This window comes from Chelonoidis abingdonii, chromosome 9, assembly GCF_003597395.2.
Source record: "Chelonoidis abingdonii isolate Lonesome George chromosome 9, CheloAbing_2.0, whole genome shotgun sequence".
NCBI classification, from domain to species: domain Eukaryota; kingdom Metazoa; phylum Chordata; order Testudines; family Testudinidae; genus Chelonoidis; species Chelonoidis abingdonii.
The window spans coordinates 20,282,770-20,302,486 of record NC_133777.1 but is presented as its reverse complement, the minus strand read 5'-3'; the positions used below and the strand labels follow the sequence as shown (position 1 = coordinate 20,302,486).

Sequence of the window (19,717 nt, the reverse complement as noted above, 5' to 3'; positions counted from 1 at the left end):
CCCACAGATCTTATTTAAACCTGTATTTATGAACACTTCAGTGAGGAGCTGTTTTCTTTTATTCTTCGTACTTCAACAGTGTCCACATCTGCTGCATATTAAATTAAACCGTGTTAAGACCTGGAGCTACTGACTGAAATGCAGGAGACAGAGTCAGAATTTTTAACTAGCTTTTTAGTCTGGGCTAACTTCAATTTCTTTGTCCCTTTATTTTAAAATGTTTTAAAAGTAACCTTGAAAATTTGTTCAAAATGTCTTTAATGAACGTAGTCGCATATAAAGTACTTGAAGCTCTTTACTTTAATTTTCTCATCATATTTGCTTAGTTTATCAGTCAAAACAATACTAGCAGCACTACAGGTATTAAAAGGAATAATCTTTTTATCGGCTCCACATATAATTATATACCATTAATAATCCATCTCAGGTTTTAAGGTGACCACACTAGTTCTGCCAGTTATCACTGAAGAAAGGATCATAAGAAACTTTTCCCCAGAAGTCTGGTTGTTTGATCTGCAAGACTTATGAAATCAGACATTTAATTTTTAGAAGTTAACTGAATTAATAGGTCAAATTAGTAGGTGAATAATCTACAACAAGATCTTTGGCTTGTGGTGGCTGGCAATGGCTTGGAGGTGAAATCCACCTGTCAACCAAGGCCACAGGGCAGATCTCAGGGACACTCCACTACCCCTCCCTGGAGCAACTCCCTCCATGGAGCACTCTGGGAAAAGAGTGTATTGTTTAGCAATAAGATAAGTCAGGAAGATAACAAACAGTTAATTTCTGTACAATTACAATTTGATTTGGAAAACATGAGACTGAAAGATGAGTGACATTAATCACCCCAGAAATGCAACTGCCCTGAAATATACTGCCAGAATTGTCATATTATGAAATGGAAATTATATGGAAAAATAAGGAAAACATTTACAACCATATATTTATTCAGCATTACTGTCATCACTGACAGGTGATTATTCCTACAGTGTCCAACTACTTCATAATGCTATAGAAAGTATCTTTTAAAATCACTTTTTAAAATATATCAATTATTAATCCACTCAAGAAAATATTTCCTTAGAATCCACTCCAGTCTATTTTATCAGAAAATTGTCCAACCAAAATTATTGAGGATTCTACCTTCTGCCTGTTTTCAAACATTCTGTCAATGAACTGTAGCTCCAAGAGAACTAACCTTACGAACCTCAGAAAGCGCAACTTGACTGAACATACTGTTTAAAACTGGTAAACCTCTGAGGTTAGTTTTTAATATTTTTAAAAGCATTCCATATCACTGATTTTAGTTAAACTTTTATCTAAGCTTTTCGAAATATGTCCTTTACATCGTTATAAAGTATAATTAGGGATCTATAAAAGCAAGTAAGTAAAAATGCATATTTAACAAAGCTGCTCTTTGCATGTATTGACTAACATCTGATTACTTTGCTGATGAATAAGCTTTTACTACACATTTTACTTCTATTATCACGGCAGAGTCAATACAACTGTGGAGTTTGGAACGGTATTCAATGCTGGTTTGTGCATCAATAGAATATTTTAAGTTATAATTGCCAGCAGAGGAATAGTGTGCCATAATAAGTAGTAAAGTGTAGAACATGTGTCTTAGCAGCTAATAAACACAGGTAAAAAAATTATGTATGTATAAAATTTGAGTGAGCAGTTGCTGGCTTAGGTAACAACTGGATGGAGTAGAGTTTCTTTGCATTATGGAAAAAGTGAGGGTGCACAAACTTGAATGAATATGGCTTGACTTTCAGATCTCCGGTTGAGACTTCAGGGATGCCACAGGGGAAAAAAAAAAGTTTTGAACTTGTAATATGAGCATGTTTGATACAGAAATCATGGAGGTTACATCTACACTGCCAAAAAATCCAACTCAACCTAAAACAAAACCCGGCAGAAATGAGTCTCAGAACCCAGTTCCTGGTATTGTGAGGTTTCGTGGTTCATCTCAGGATATGTCTGTCAAATGTTTTCCATCCTGGTGAGGAATAAATTTAGTAATGCGCCACCAGTAGAAACAAAAAACCTAAACAATATATATTTTTAAAAAGCTACCATATGGATAATTACTCCAGCCAGACAGGTTAGGCATTTTAGAACTCACTACTCAAAGAATTAAATTTAAGTATAAGAGAGAAATAAAAATTATGAAATGCATAGACCAGTCAAAACACTAAAATAACACACTTTGAAAGATTAAAATTACAGAGAATACATGTGCATTGCAGGAAATACCAAGAAGAAACAAAAATAATACAAGTATGTGTTTGGATGTGAGTATGAAAGACTTTGTGTGTGTGTGAAGACACATTACGTAGAGACACAGCCTGTGTGTGTGTGTATATGGAGAGAGTCTATGTGTCTCTCTCCACACACACACACACACACGGTTCCTCTGTATGTGTAAACAGTGTATGTGTGTGTAGACACAGAGACTGCGTGTGCGTGTAGACACAGTATGTATGTAGACAGACAGCCTCTGTGTGTGTGTGTGTATATAGAGGCAGAGTGTGTGTGTGTGTGTGTGTGTGTGTGTGTGAGAGAGAGAGAGAGAGAGAGAGAGAGAGAGATTGTGTGTTCTGGGGAAGTCTCTAAGGTAAAGCTACTCACTCACCACCCAGAACTGTGTTTAGACCTCAAATCCTCGGGGCTCTCTCTTCTGCCCTGCTGGGGTACAAGGGCAGGGTAAGGGGGACATCCTGACAACAACAGCTCCGCCCTCTGCACAGCCAGCAGGAGGGTTCCAGGAGCAGCAGGGGCTCCAAGGCAGAGGGCAGGAGCAATGTGGCTGCAAAGCAGCGGGGGAGGGGCACCTGACTACATGCTGCCATCTGGATGTGAATGGCTCTGCTAATTAACTGTATGGCACTTCAATCACTCCTTGGCGGCTGCCCACATGCACAGCTTAGAGGGAATACATATCTACACTGCAAAAACAAAACAAAAACCTAAAGCAGCAAGTCTTAGAACTAGGGATGTCAAGAGATTAAAAAAAAGTTAATCGCGATAAATCACGCTGTTAAACACTAATATAACACCATTTATTTAAACATTTTTGGTTGTTTTCTACATTTTCAAATATATTGATTTCAATTACAACACAGAATACAAAATGTACATTGCTCACTTTATATTTATTTTGATTACAAATATTTGCACTGTAAAAAACCAAAAGAAATAGTATTTTTCAATTCCCCCATTACAAGTACTGTAGTGCAATCTCTTTATTATGAAAGTTGAACTTACAAATGTAGAATTATGTACAAAAAACCCCTGCATTCAAAAACAAAACCATGTAAAAGTTTACAGTCTACAAGTCTACTCAGTCCTACTTCTTGTTCAGCCAATCGCTCAGACAAACAAGTCTGTTTACAATTGCAGGAGATAATGCTGTCCACTGCTTGTTTAAAATGTCACCTGAAAGAGAGAACAGGTTCACATGGCACTGCCATAGCAGACGTTTCAAGATATTTACGTGCCAGATGTGCTAAAGATTCGTATGTCCCTTCATGCTTCAATCACCAGAGGACTTGCGTCTATGCTGATGACGGGTTCTGCTCGATAACAATTCAAAACAGTGCAGAACAATGCATGTTCATTTTCATCATCTGCATGAGATGCCACCAGCAAACTGATTTTCTTTTTTGGTGGTTCGGGTTCTGCAGTTTCTGCATCAGAGTGTTGCTCTTTTAAGACATCTGAAAGCATGCTCCACACCTTGTACCACTCAGATTTTGGAAGGCACTTCAGATTCTTAAACCTTTGGTCAAGTGCTGTAGCTATCCTTAGAAATCTCACATTGGTACCTTCTTTGTGTTTTGTAAAATCTGCAGTGAAAGTGTTCTTAAAATGAACAACATGTGCTGGGTCATCATCTGAGACGGCTATAACATGAAATACGTGGCAGAATGCGGGTAAAACTGAGCAGGAGGCATACAATTCCCCTCCAAGGAGGTCAGTCACAAAGTTAATGAACACATTATTTTTTAAGCGAGCATCATCAGCATGGAAACATGTCCTCTGGAATGGTGGCTGAAGCATGAAAGGGCATACAAATGATTAGCATATCTGGCACATAAAGACCTTGCAACGCCAGCTACAAAAGTGCCATGCAAATGCCTGTTCTCACTTTCTGGTGACACTGTAAATAAGAGGAGGGCAGGATTATTGCCTATAAATGTAAACAAAGTAGCTTGTTTAGCAGTTGGCTGAACAAGTAGGAGGACTGAGTGGACTTCTAGGTTCTAAAGTTTTACAGTGTTTTGTTTTTTAGTGCAGTTATGTAACAAAAAAAATCTACATTTGTAAGCTGCACTTTCACGATAAAGAGATTGCACTACAGTACTTGTATGAAGTGAATTGAAAAATGCTATTTCTTTTATCATTTTTAAAGCACAAATATTTGTAATAAAATACTAATATAAAGTGAGGACTGTACACTTTGTATTCTGTGTTATAACTGACAGCAATATATTTGAAAATGTAGACAATCACCCAAAAATATTTAAAAATTTCAATTGGGATTCTATTAACAGTGCGATTAAAACTGCAATTAATCACAATTAATTTTTTTGAATTAATCATGTGAGTTAACTGCGATTAACCGACAGCCCTACTTAGAACTAGGTCAAGTGAAGGCCAGTATAGACGTTCCCTCTCAGGCAGGAGCCCAGTTTCTGGGATCCAGCCTCCAGATTGAGTGGGAATGCCTACACTACTATTTTTAGCCCCATAGTGGGAGCATGGCAAGCCTGAGTCACTTGGCCTGAGCTCAAAGACTTGCTGCTGCAGGTTCAGATTTTTTTTGTTTTTTTTTTTGCAGTGTAGACAAACCCTGATACCTCACAATACCACTTTTACAAAGTCACTTTTCAGAATAGAACCACACTTAAAATAAATGGTATGTTAAAACTACATACAATTTTTAAGATATAGATTTTTAAATGATCAGACAGAGAATAATGTTCTGGTTGTTGAAAAAGTTGCCTATAATTCTGATATATGTATTTATCAAGAGTTAACATGTGGCATTCTTTGGACAGACTGAAGTTTTAATTAAAAAAATAAGTGTACTTGCTATAACAAGTGCTATTGGTATACGACATACCAATCATGAGTACAATTGTTCATTTAAAAAGAAAGAAAGGCTGTGCTCAGACATAGCAGACAGAGGTGTCTCAGGTGCTTGATTACAGCAACCAGATTCAGTGCTGCCCAGCCCCAGCATGAGTTAGATCAGGAAGGGACCTGAACTTACTAAATTGGAGAATCCGTCCCAGTGTCCAGTTCTTCCCTACATATTGAGTTGGCTGTTAAATCTATAAATAGGCAAATTTCAAGTACAAAAAAAGTGTCATCTGCATATTACGAAATAAATGCTATCTATGAAGGAAACTGCTAGACCAATTTCAAGTTTGGTCTAATACAGCATTAAAATGTAACTGCCATGAACCAAGATTAAGAATATCTCATAGACAGAGATTTACATCAAAAAGAGAAGATGAGCATATTCAGATAAGAGCTCATAGCATTAGGAATTACAGGCCATTTAAATTTCCATCAAGAACCACCAGTATTTGCTATAGCAATGAAAAGGAAATGTTAGCAAAGCGGTTCAAACAAACTGCAACCACATCTGGGCCTCAAAACAAAGTTTGTTTTCACTTTATAAGAATGGCACACTATTCAATTTCATTACAAATCATTTGGGCAATCAGGTCAGTGCTTAAATTATTGTATAAAATCATTATACTTAAAAAGAAAACAAACAGACACGGAAGTCCTAGTCCTAGGTAGCAGCACTATTAATTAACTTCAGGTGTTTAATGTTCAGTGTGTATAAGTTTAAAGAGATTACTTTTAAAATTTCCACTGAACATTTCACATTTTAGGACCTCAAGTGAATTAATATTCCTGGCCCTAAAAATTTATAGACACAGGGCACCACATGAAGTGGAACTAACTGCTCTTGGATTATTTTTTTTTACATTGTTGGGAGTGTTTGTGTGTAATTTTTGAGTGACGAGAAAACACTCAATGTAAGTACATGTAATTATTTTTGATTAATTATTTTTGTTATTTTACATGTAGTGCTTTCTAACACATAGCTTCTGTGCCCTGCGGGTTTTTTAACTTGTACTATAGAATTTTATTTTCTGCTCTCCTGAGATAACACTAATCTTTGCTTCACAGTCTGAAAGCTCGACCCACAATTGTTTGGCATCTGCAAACCCTTTTCAAGAGAAAGGTAACCCCTTCAGGAAACACAGACATTTGTTACAGAGCTTAAATGGAAACACACATTACATCTAGTTTATCAATACATTAATTTATAATTAATATTCTACAATAAATGTCCTTTATTAAAAGTAGACATCTACAGATTGGAAAAAAATATAAATAATTTCAAGTACAAAATCAAGGTTTCTGTCAAAGGATGTAATAAAGTTATCAACATAAGGTCTAATTCTTGTAAGTTGTTGAGTGATTTCAGTTTCCATTGAAGGAGTTCAGAATTGCCAATGAGATGAGAGATAGGAGGCTCTTATGGGAGAGATGGGGCACGGAGGATTTGGTGGTAGAACTGAATCACAGTCATTTTAGATAGTATTTAAAACCCATCAGTGTTAATGCCATTTCATGACGCTCAATTAAAGGAGAAAGAGTACTCAAATGAGACACTGGGATGCTGTTGCCTTCTCTGGTTCATTGTTTCTGTCTATGTCTGAAGGGCCCTATGATATCACTGATTATTATTGTCTAGGTGAAGAGATAAACTGATCCTGATACCTCTGTAAAAAAGATCTCATCATTTATCACAACTGAGAGCTGCCTGGGAAATATGCTGAGATTTATTTGTTTGTTTGTTTTTAAGCTCTTCCAGGACCTCATTAATACTCTCATTGGAAACTGTCTATTCCAGTAAAGAGAGGGCTCTGACATTTTTCCTAATTCCATTTGAAAAAAATGCCTCAGCAAGGTTCACAGGATTTATGGGAATTTGAACCCTTCTCCCACAACCCTTGGGCTCCCAGAAAACATTTTGAAATCTTCTACAAACAAGTGCTGGAAACTGTGGGACAAGTACTCAGAGTGCAGTACAACTGTAAAAATGGATCAGAGTGCTAGTGTGTACATGCGAAGAAAAGCACCCAAACGATAGCTAACATGGATGCACCACCACAGTTTGCCTCGGTGCAATCCCACCAGTTCATTAAGTGTGAAATGAAAAGTGAAGTTGAAGTGAAAAGATACTTCTCATGCTTTGTGTAACACTGCGATAACACATCATGCATTTCATATTTAGGGTGACCAGATGTTCTGATTTTATAGGGACAATCCCGATTTTGGGGTCTTTTTCTTATATAGGCTCCTATTACACCCCACCCCCATCCCGATTTTTCACACTTGCTGTCTGGTCACCCTAGTCATATTAAAACAGGACCTTAAAAGGCACTATATAAAAATGCTGCCACCTTACTCAAAAGACTTTTGCTCTCTATGCGAAAGTTGCTAACTTTCATGACTAAAATGAAATTTTTACTGCTTTTTTCACCTATTATCACTGCAGAGCCAATACAAGTACAGAAGAGTGAGCTGGTGTTTATTGTGGCTTGTGCATCACCAAAAGAATTGTTAACTGGATCCCTGATCTTTCAAGCTTCTGAACAAGGGTGAACCCCTGGGCCTGGACCTAAATTCTATTCACAGAGGCCTGGGGCCTAAATTATATTTACAGAATCTTTACAAGAATACAGCTTGACTTTAAGACTCCAGGTTGAGTATACAGGGCTGGGCAGTTTTAAAAAACACCCTCCTTTATATCTGACAGCTTTAACTGAGGCAAATATAGAACTCACAATGCTATTTTTACAAAGTCATTTTTCAGAATAGAACCACAAAGAAAATCAGATCAAATTATCTCTAATAAGGTGCTCAATAAAAACAATCAAGAACCTCCAGAAAACCCGAGCTATCATTTGTTTTATGACAGTAGTATTCATCATCTCATATTTCACAATATTAACAGCACAATCACTGTTAGTAAATCTGTACAACTAATGACCTTTTAGAAAGAATCTTTAAAATGTGACAAATTCTAATAAGTGGAATTAAACATTCAGTGATAGAATACAGTTCCTGTTAAAATTTGTAAATAATCCATTATAGATTCAGTAGCAAACTACCACTTTTTATATAATTTAATTACTGCAAGAGCAAAATTTTATGCACAACTCCAAAGAACTATTTATCAATTTATTTTATCCAGAGTAACAATTTTTTTTCTTATCTAATTTTAACTAGTGTCTGTTCCAAATTATTGTATCCTCTTCTACTTATTTTGATGCCAATTTTGCTCTATTGCCACAAATTCTTTATGAGTTTCCCCAAAGACATGGTTACCCTGATTGTTACAACAACTATGTTCTTCCAGGCCCAGGATGTTGCTTGAGCTCTGGTGGAGTGAGCCTTAATAGTCAGTGGGATAAGTAGACTGGTCAGCTGATAACAAAGTGAGATAAAATGTGTAATACCCACTTTGACAATATTTGGGATGAAATAATCTGGGGACCTTGGAGTGGCCAGTTATGGCCACAAATAGATGTGGGAATAGTGTTAAAAGATTTGGTTTTCTCAATGTAATATAGCAGAGCTCTGGCTATGGCTAAAGTATGTAGCTTCCTCTTCCCCTGCACAAAGGTTGACTGGTTTAGGTGGAACTCAAACAACCTTTGGAAAGAATTTTGCATTAGGTCTAAGTATTCATAGGTGCTGACTCTGTGGGTGCTCTGGGGCTTGAGCACCCCTGGAAAAAAATAGTCGGTGTTCAGCACCCAGCAGCAATAGCTGTTTGGCAGCGTCACCAATAAACTAATCTGGGGCTTCACCAAACAGCTGTTTGGAAGCTCGGGGAGGAGCTTGGGGGAGAGTGGACAGCAGTGAGTGACAGGCAGGGGCCTTGGGGAGGAGATGGAGTGAGGACGGGGCCTTAGGGGGGAGTGAAGGCGGGGCCTTAGGGGAGGGGCAGAGCAGGGGCGGGAAGAGGCAGAATGAACAGGGCCGCCTGGGGAGGGGGGCAAGTGGGGCAATTTGCCCCATGCCCTGAGCTCCACAGTGGCCCCCACGAGAAAGGCTGAGGCTCCTTCCCCGGCCCCAGCCTGACCCAACCCTGCCTCCGCCCCTCACCCGGAGCCTCAATGCATCCAGGAGCATCCCTGGATAGCGCTGCAGTGTGGCTCCGGCGGGGCCCCTGAGCTCCGCCCCGCTCAGAGCCGCGTGGTTAGGAGGTGCGACTGCAAGCTCCAGGGGGGCCTGAGTTCCCTCTGCTTGGCATGGAGCTCACAGCCCAGCCCCCTGACCACGGCTCTGAGCGAGGCGCTCAGGGGCCCCACCGGAGCCACGCTGCACCGCTGTCAAGGGAAGTGCCTGGATGGGCTGAGGCTCCGGGTGAGGGGGGGAGCCAGGGGTAAGGGGCCAGGGATGGGGGGGTTGGCTAAGGGGCAGGAAGTCCCGGGGACAGTCAGGGCACAGGGAGGGGGCAGAGGTTGGGGGGGCGGTCAGAGGACAGGGAATGGGAGGGTTGGATTGTGGGAATTCCGGGGGTCTGTCAGGACTCAGTGGGGAGGTGGATAGGGGTTGGGGCAGTCAGCGGACAGGGAGCAGGGGTGGGGTCCCAGGGTGGTGGTGGGGGTCTCTGGGGGAGGGTCAGGGGACAAGGAGCAGGATGGGTTGGGGATTCTGAGGGAGGCAGTTGGGGGGCAGGAAGCGGGTGGGGTCAGACGGGGCAGGGTCAGGCTGTTTGGGAGGCACAGCCTTCCCTACCCTAAAGGTCATTCAGCACTTTGAGGATTGCAGAAGAGCCAAGCTGTTAGCTTTTCCATTAGGGCTACCATCCCTTTCACTTCTCAAATGCCAAATTATTGTCTATGTTTAATTTCAGTGCATTAGGGAGATTCATGTCATTTAAAATTAGCCCCTGGGGGAGGGATCACGTGAGAAGAGCAATATCCTTCCCAGCCCTACCAAGGGAGACCCCCCTCCACTGCATTCCCTGAGGCTTTAAAGGGGTTAATTCAGTGGTTCACAAACTTTTATACTGGTGATCCCTTTCACACAGCAACCTCTGAGTGCGACTCCCTCTTATAAATTAAAAATACTTTTTTATATATTTAACACTATTATAAATGCTGGAGGCAAAGCGGGGTTTGAGGTGGAGGCTGACAGCTCGCGACCCTCAGTAATAACCTCAGGACCCTCTGAGGGGTCCTGAACCCCTGTTTGAGAAACCCTGGGTTAATTTAATTTTAGCACCCTGTGTCGATTTACATGCATGTGCTATTTTGAGCATTTCAGTTTTCACAACATAGGCTCATCCCAGATTCTGGAACAAGCTCAAATGCTCAGTTCGTGAAGTATGTACATAAGCTATACTAAAGACAAACCCACAGTAACTGTCTCCAGTTTGTGAAGGACCCCATGGAGCCAGTCTCTAGGAAACAGATAAAGGCTGAGAACCAGTGATACCTTGTAAAGAAATTTTCTCAACACTGGGTTTGTGCTGAGATGCAGAAGGTTTATTTTTTCCAGGGCCCCCTGTGGTGGGGCAGCAAGTGGGGCAATTTGCGACGGGCCCCCCACAAGAATATAGTATTGTATAGTATTGCAATTTTTTTTTATGGAAGGGGCCCCCGAAATTGCTTTGCCCCAGGCCCCCTGAATCCTCTGGGCAGCCCTGAGAATGAAGGTGAGGCCTTGGGGGAAGGAGCAGAATCTATGTAAGTGCCACGTTTTCTTTATGGAATGGAGGTATATAGGGGTTCAACCTCAGTGTCTGAAGCTTGCTCCCTCTTCTTGAAGGGTATGTCTACACTACAGCCGCTACAGTGGAACAGCTATGGCACTACACTTGTGCTGCTGTAGTACAGACACTTCTTAAATCAATGAGTTTTTTTTCTGTTGATATAGTTAATCCATCTCTCCAACAGTCATTAGTTAGGTCAATGGAATAATTCTTCTGTTAACTTAACTGCATCTGTACCAGTGGTTAGGTCAGCCTAACTACAGCACTGCTGCTGCAAAATTTTTCACAGTCTGGAGTGACATAGCTAAGTCAATCTAATTTTTAGTGTAGACCAGGCCTGAGATTAAGATGGTGGATGGATCACTCTGAGAGGGGCTGAGCACAGAGCTCCATAAGCTTCAAAAGGACACTGATGAGGGTCCCACACTGGAGTAGTATCTCTGACTGGTGGGTAAGCAGGCAGTAGACCCTTGTGAAATCTGGACACTGTCAGATGAAGGAAGACCAAGAACAACTGTATTGGTAGATGATATGCCGATGTTACTGCCAGATGGATGTTGACTGTGCTAAATGAAAGTCCAGTATGTTTTTACTACAGCAAATAGTCAAGAATTTTCAGTACCGGGGCCTGCATGGGGTTTAGACTGTATTAGGCCACATCAGGGTGCAGTCAGCTGTATCAGGGTGCATGCAGTCAGCAGTTCAGCAACCTGAGGAGGCGTAAGGACTTCCTTTTTCAGTGGGTAATTTGCGGTTAAGGCTTATCAGAGTTTCCAGATGTGAACTGCCTCTCATCAGCCAGTTGCCCACATAGGGCTAGACATTGATGCCCTTTTCCCTAACGTGTGACACCACTATAGAAGGCATTTCATAAACACTCTCAGGACTGTGGAAAATCTGAAAGGCTGTACCTTATACTGTTAATGATTTGGACCCACTCTAATTACAGGTATTTTCTGCGGGCCAGGTGGATGGCAATATGGAACTACACATCCTGTAAGCCGAGAGGTACAAACTAGTCCTGAGCTTGAAGAGATGGAATGTCAGAGGAAAGCATTACCGTTCTAAATCTGAGCTGGTGTATATACTTCTTCATTCTTGTCAGGTCTCTGATGGGACTAAGACTCTCTTTCTTCTTCAGAATAAGGAATATCAGGAGTAGAAGTTTCTTCCTCTGTACTCCCAAGGAACCTCTTCTATGGCTCCCAAACAAAACAACAAAACCACTTCCTTTTGTAATAGGTCTTGTGAAAAGGGTCCTTTGAAGAGGAATAAATAAAGAAGAGTGAGGAGAAAGCGTAGCATGAAAATTGATGTTATAGCCATAGGGGATGATGTCCTGCGCAAAACTGTTGGCTGTAATCTCTTACCATGCCCAATAGAAGAGGTGAAGTGATTTCCAACAGTTGTCTCTCCATAGTCCTGACATGGTTCTCAACATGCACCCCATCCAACTGGCTGCCTCTGTGACTGAGGAGGAGTATGACAGGAGCCTCCTGATATAACAGGGATGTTTTCTGGGTGATTATGGGCATCAGATGGCCTTTGCCAATGTGAGGGATGCCACTAGAAGAACTTACAATATAGTGCTGGGGTGCATATGCTTAAAGATTTCAGTGTTGCCCTTCAATCCTTTAGGGAATGGACTGCTTCATCCATCCAGTTGCTGTAAAGCTCTATTACATCAAATGGTAAGTCCTCTATAGTCACTGGAACTTCATTTGGAATTCGAGAAGCCTGTAACCAGGTTACAATTTGGTTGGTGCATTGTGACTGCTGTAGCCACGGATCTAACGGCCACATCAGACTCATCCAAAGCCACTTGTAGCACTAACTTCATTACCATCTAGCCTTGTTTGATGGCACTTCTCAGCTTCTATCTAGAGTTCTGTGGGAGCCCAGTTAGGAAGGGAGTTACCCTTTCCTACACTGAAAAATCATCTTTTACTAACAAGGCTTGGAAATTTGCAATGTGAAATTGGAGGAAGGCTGATGAATAGGTCTCTACACTGAAAAGTCTAGTTGATTGGGGTCCTTATTTTTTGGAGTGCTCTAACATGGACCTGGTCTTTTTCTGGACTGCAATTACCACAAGGGGCCCTCATGTCAGATGCATGTAAAAATGTTCCCAAGCCCTTACGTGACACTTGATAGCACTTTTCTACTTGCTTCAAAGTAGGAGAAAGCTAGGTGGGTGTACCACAGTCCCTTTGCTGGGTTCAGTACGCCCTTATTAATTGGCAGGGCAATTCTTGTTGGCACTGAGGAGCTGAGAATATCAAACAACATGTGCATGTCCTCTTGGATCACCATTGTCTCAATGTCCAAGGTTTCTATTAGCCTCAAAAGCAGGTCTTGTGAAGTTCTAAAGTCATTGACCGCTGGTATGTGTAGAGTCCAAGGCCTTGCATGGAAAAGATGAGGATTCCTTTAGCAGGTAGGGCAACTGGAGTGTTTTCCAAGCCATCTCCACTCCTGGTATAAGAGGCCTGGCCATCGATGCTTATGGTGACCAAGACTTCCTCCTCTTTCCTTTCATATGTTATGAGGCCCCACTCCTAGACCTAGGGAAAGGTGGGGCCCAGTGGGAATATTCTATAGGAATTGACCAGACTGCAGTTGACCTGTGCATTGCCAGTCATGTTTAGGTGCATTGTGTGCTTCAGGAACACACCATAGGGTATCCCTCTGATCTAACAGGAGGGGCTCTTTGCCCGCTATTCAAAAGAAGGAGATCTAATTTGCCTGGGAAGCACTTTGATGCTAAAGTAATGGGCTTTATGGAAAACCCAGCTATATGCTTTCTATAGTTTTCCTTCATGTTCTCATTTGCCTTTAGGTTCTCCCACCAATACAGCTACTGCTGCTCATGGGGGATGCAGTAATTAAGTCAAATGGGAGTGCTCTCTCCCATTGATGTAAAGCATCCGGACTAGCAACGGTGCAGCTGCACCGCTGTGAGATCTGTAGTGTATACATTACCTAAGAATGTTTTGAACTTGAACAATATCCAATTTTTGTTTGCATCTAGGCAAATTCACACCATATCAATTCAATTAACCTGTAACCTTAGTTATATCTAGATATTTTATTGTGCACCAAACATTCAGATTTTTATCTGCTTTTTCTTGTGTTTGCTTTTTTACCTGAATAACTATGAATTTACAATTGAAAAGACTTTGGGCCAAATTCACCACTGGCATAAGTGGATGCAACTCCATTTAAGTCAATGAAATGCATAAGCTTATATCAGTGGCAGACTCTTTGCATCCATTAATTCTATCCCTTCCTTTGGGAAATTCACAGAATAGCACTAATAGTAGCTCTTGATGGGCAACATATGTTATGTCCTGATAGCAAGAGGGAACATGATTCTGGCTGGCAAAATAGGGTGAGATCCACAACGATCTCAGAATGACGAGAGGATAAAAAATTTTTTGAGGACTCAAGCAGAAAAACAAAGTAAATAAGTACTAGACAACAGTGCAATATGTTGTTTGTCAACTGATGTTCCACTTGTTGTTTCAGTTAGAATTGAATCATAATCCCAGACACGAAAGGCCAGTGATTATCAATCAAATCATCCAGCTCTAAACTGAATTTAAAGTTGCAACTTCCATATTACTAATAATGCTGATAAGCTATTAGCAATTCACATTTCACAAAAATATGTTTAACAACCTTAAAAGTAAACATTATAGGAGAAAGAGAAATAATGATTTCACATGAAAATTCAATTCCAAATGCGGGTTACAATCTACATTACTTCCTTCATTTGTTTAAGAAACAAAGTGAAAAAGAGCATTTCCTAAGAATTAATTTCTTTAAAAAGAATTAAAATAATAGAAAATTCTCTAATGATCTTTTAAGTGACAAACTGAAAAACTATTTAAATCATCACAACCTGTAGCCAATTTACACAAATTGAGTTCTTTGGAGAAGGGGGTAAGTTTTTATGCCTCTACAAATGATATCCCACCATTTATGCCAGCAACCTCAATATGTCATGTCAAATTCACTTTTACTTTGACAAAATGCAGGAACAACTGAAACAACGAGAATGCCACAAAATATATTTTGGTATTCTTCCTATTTATCTATCAGTCTTTTGTAAAGAACAGGCTACTGGAAAAGCACAGATGAAGGTATAGAGAAATCAGAAGCCATCATTATATACAGAGAGAGAGAGAAATTAAAAGATGACATGATTGTGTACGTTGGTGCAATCCTTATTTTCAACATAAAATTGCTTCTGGCTTTAAAGTGAAACGAAATACCACTGAGATTTTAAGAGAGTCAGCAAATTTTGTTTTCACACACTCAATATGTCAGATGCAGTTTTAAGTGTAAGGCAGGGAATGCTAGCTCATTAAAACTTGAAGGTATGCATACAATTTTACTTTATAACAAAAAGAACCTGGTGGTATCTTGGACAAACATACTGAAATTATGGAAATTTCCCTGTCAGAGAATGACAAGCAGAATTAGACTATGGAAGCAAGTTTTCTAATAAATCTCATTTTTTTCCCAGTCAACTTTCTATCCATACAGATCTCTGCCCTGGAAAATACTACATTTCAACTTGCAAATCTCAAATGCAGCACAATATATTGCAATTAGTACAAGCAACAAAAGAAGTTTGTTTTTTCTGGAATATATCGTATTTAATTGGGCCCTGTTTCTGCAAACTGATCCACTTGAGTGGATCCCATTGGAGCCGCAGAAATGGAGTCTTAGCATGTAAAATTCTTTGCACTGTTCAATGAATATACAGATTGTACCTGTTCGGTAACTATATATGATTAGATACCACCTGAACCAGATTCAAAGGGCAGTACGCTCCAGAGGAGTTGAGACTGGATTAGGGGACAGATAACCTGGGTTCTTCCTGACTCTGCCACTCATCTGCCATGTGTTAAGCACTTTGAGAACTATCGATAAAAAGAGCTACCATACTTAGCTCTGAGAAGGTCTAGAATTTCACCTCAACTACTTAATGTTGCACCTGAGTTAACAGCACCGTTTCATTGTAAAATTGCAGTCATATCTGGGCCCCATTCCTGCTGCTATTGTGATCAATGACAGAACTCCCAATGGCTTCTGTGGAAGCAGGGTTGGGGCCTTCAAGACTTTAAGCATATCCTGGCTCTACTCCTACAGGTGCTGAGTTCCTTCTGAAAGATTCTGCTTGCTCTCATTTCCCATCATTCAGTATCTTTCTGGATAGGCTCCTGTTACATATTCAGGCCAAATGAAGATCAGACATAACACAATGCGCTTCAAGACTGTCAGAGAGAAAGACTGACACCCATACTCCAAAAAACAAGTTTTCATTCATGTTATTTATCATTTTAATATTTTTAAATGACATATTTTAAGGGGCTGTGCTTACAACAAAATGAAAAGGTAAAAGAAAAATGCTATTCTGATATGGTGATATATTAACGTTAAAATACTCTAACATATGACTGAGTTATACGGAAGTATGTCTGGCCACTTTCTTCTATCTTTACATTTACACAACTATATTATTGTACCTGGAATAGTAATATTACTCCCTTCCTGTAGTACGTGAAACAGTACACAGATTGCAAAAGTTCTGCATTTTCCTAGAAAAATTAGTCAGATTCCTTTAATTCTTTATTTTGGCCTGTAAATAAAAAATGGGGGGAGGGGGAGAAGGTAGAATGGAGCACCAAAAAATAAAAACAAAACTCTCCAAAACCCAGAGAGTACAATTTTCAAAAGTACCCAATGACATGCAAAAGGACTACGGCTCCTAAATCATTTAGATGCTTTTCAAAGTTTTATCCATAGTGGCCTTTATTCAAAGAAACATTTGAAATGCTGAAAAAAATATACAGTAGATGTATAATTTCTTTAAACATATCAAAAGCTTTTATCGTGTTAGTGGTAAAATGGAGATTTCAGTGGTAATGCATTACATTTTAAGTTAAACTGCAAAGAAAAAGGCTTAACATTTTGTTGAGTACTGCATGTCTATTAGACACATACTTACACAAAAAAGGGCATCAGTTGAATAAGAGTCTCTTTTTTGGGGCTAACTGTGAATTCTGGCACAGTTTGAATAATTTTGTTCATAACATTCCGTAAGTAATTTTGTAGCTGTTTGCGTCGTTCCTCAACAAACTTTGCATCCTGCAAAAGAAAAAAAGAGTTGAATTGTACAAAAGATGTTTTCCATTCTAAAATGCCAGACAGCAATAATGATATGAGTTCTGATTGATGACTTGTTCTTATCTCAGCCACCTGTAGCAACATATTACCTAATACGTTTGCAGTCAGGGTAGACAGAGACAAGTCATGTTCAACATTATATAACTTGGTTATGGATAAAACCCTGTCCATGACACTCTGACATGATGCTGAACATAACTTATCCCTGTCTACCTGCAGTGTATTCTTCCCTGAGAGAAAGGCTTCTTCTATAGACTAAATGTTTTCTTTTAAGGGACTGTTATTGAGGACCAGATGTCAAGCCCTTTCAGGACTAGCAACTTATAGAGTCCTTTAGGGAAATGGAGGTACTTTTCCTCCCTTCTAAGAAGTTTATTAATTCCTCCTCTCCCTGCCCTCATATTATGAACTTTTCAGAGGCTGGATACATACACCTCATGACAGACCCATATTTAACTATAAGAGCAGACATATCGCCCTCCATTTAGTAACACATTTTGTTAATGAAATTTTACATCACAGTCTATTTTTTTAACTAGCATAATGTATCATTGGTAGGATGCTTTGGAAAAGAGGTTTTATTTAAGTGTTAATGTTTTATGTCTCTGGCACCAATGAATGGAGATAACTGTACCATTCCTCATTCCACTGTGAGACTTACAGACTGAAAGCCTAAGAATAGTTCGTCTACTTAGATTTCATAACTTCAAAACATACATATTTTTGTCTGTGGGAAACACAATTACAGTAGAGTATAAAACAATCTGTCAGCAAGCATAATACGCTAGAGTGAGACTGTAATGGATTTACTGAGAAATCAGACTCTTTTTTGTATTAGCGCCAACAAGCTAAATCTCAGAAATTCAGGCTTTCTTCTCACCTGGTTTAAATGTCAGAATATGCTCTTCAGGCATGAAGCCTCAAACTATTATAAGACAATTATAGCTTTCAAAGGACGAGTAGAGTTCCTATTTTGTGTTAAATGTGTCTAATCAACCACTGTTATTAATCTATTCAAGAAAAGTGCTTAGAAATGTACAAGTTCCTGTTTCTTGCTAAAAAAAGATAATAGATGCAAATATGTTTAAAATGTTACCAAACCATTCCATTTAATCAAAAACAAAAAATTCATAGGCTGGGTTGCCACATATTGGATTTGAGTTTAAGGTTAGCTCTTCTCACTGGTAGAGTCAGCTGTTCCAGGCATAAGGCTTAATTGGCCACTTGTCTGGATTTTGAAGTAGTACTGTAAAGTTCTAAGAAGTTTTGCCATCTTTGACTTTAGGAAAAGTTGGCATGACAGAGGTATTTTTGGAAGAAGGGTCCTAAAGAAGAAAATGAGATGGGATACCAGAGGACTGGCTTTCCAAAATAATTTATATATTAATAAAATTTTAAAAAAAATATTAAACATTTAGCGTTGCCTTGTCAAATATTGGAAAGAAAGGCTCCAATTTTGCAAATGCTTATGCCTATGCTTAAATTTAACTGCCAATATGTATTCTGTTCCCAGATTGCTAAATGTATAAGCCCCATCTACAGGAAGGAATTTTACAAAATTCAGTGCAACCATCAATTGAGCTGAACCGTCTGGAGCCCTAATGTAGACAAGGCTCCTGAAACTGGATGTATTTTTACCACTGTGTCAGTTAAACCTGCGTCTAAACAACATGGGATGAAACTCTAAGCCCTCTGAAGTAAATGGCAAAACTCACACTGACTTCAACAGATCCAAGAGTCTATCCATGCTGTTTAACTTGGTTAAAAGCACCAGCAAGTGCCACAGTAGGACTCCCACTGGTAAAATATGTGGGATTTTTTGTAAAATTATCTGGTAAGGATATGACCCCAGAATACACTACACACGTTCTCTTCTACCTCACAACAGCTTGCCTCCCTATGTATAATGTTTTAGAACTAGCAGAAATACCCAACTTCTCCATATTATATTTGTATTAGCCATATGCTATAGTATATACTAGTACTATATTTAAAGCAGCAGTGTAGTAGATTCCTATGTAAAAAAAATAGTCTTGTGTTTCTGTTACAAGTCTTTTCTTCAACTGATTATAAAGAATCTGTGTGCATTTATCTGATAATAAATATAATCTAATGGCATCCATACTCAAAGACTTCTAAAGGTTATGCAAAGCCTATTTTGTCCCCCCTCTAAAAATTCGAAACACATGCAGAGTAAAACAAATATGGGCATTTAAGTAGGTGAAAATCCACACCTAAAAGACCACAAGAGAAACTTAGAAGGAGAGAGGCAAAAATGATCATTGTAAAATATGGTAACAGTCATAAAGGTTCTGTCATTCTCTGCTTAATTCCTGCCAATAGCAGCAGTTACAATACTAAGAGTCTGAACAGATATTTCAAGAGTAATTGTTGGCCTGGATTATCCGTGGATAGCAGGAATCTGAACTCAACTGCTCAGATCTATTCAAGGGACATATCTATTCAAGGGAGATTATCATAGGACCTAACCATATCAGCGACACCATCCGGGTCTCGTTCATCTGCAAATCTACCAATGTGATATATGCCATCATGTGCCAGCAATGTCCCTCTGCCATGTACATTGGCCAAACCAGACAGTCTCTACGCAAAAGAATAAATGGACACAAATCTGACATCAGGAATCATAAAATTCAAAACCAGTAGGAGAACACTTCAATCTTTCTGGTC

At 39.5% G+C, this 19,717-nt stretch overlaps 1 protein-coding gene across 3 annotated transcripts in view; it reads right to left on the bottom strand.

Moving 5' to 3' along the window:
- The window catches only part of SNX29 (sorting nexin 29), a 459,625-nt gene that overhangs the window by 59,443 nt on the left and 380,465 nt on the right, over positions 1–19,717 (bottom strand). For all 3 annotated transcript variants that reach the window (XM_032773958.2, XM_032773950.2, XM_032773983.2), the window contains one exon: positions 16,848–16,987. In XM_032773958.2, the coding sequence (XP_032629849.1) occupies positions 16,848–16,987 (140 nt within the window). The remainder of the gene's footprint in view (positions 1–16,847; positions 16,988–19,717) is intronic.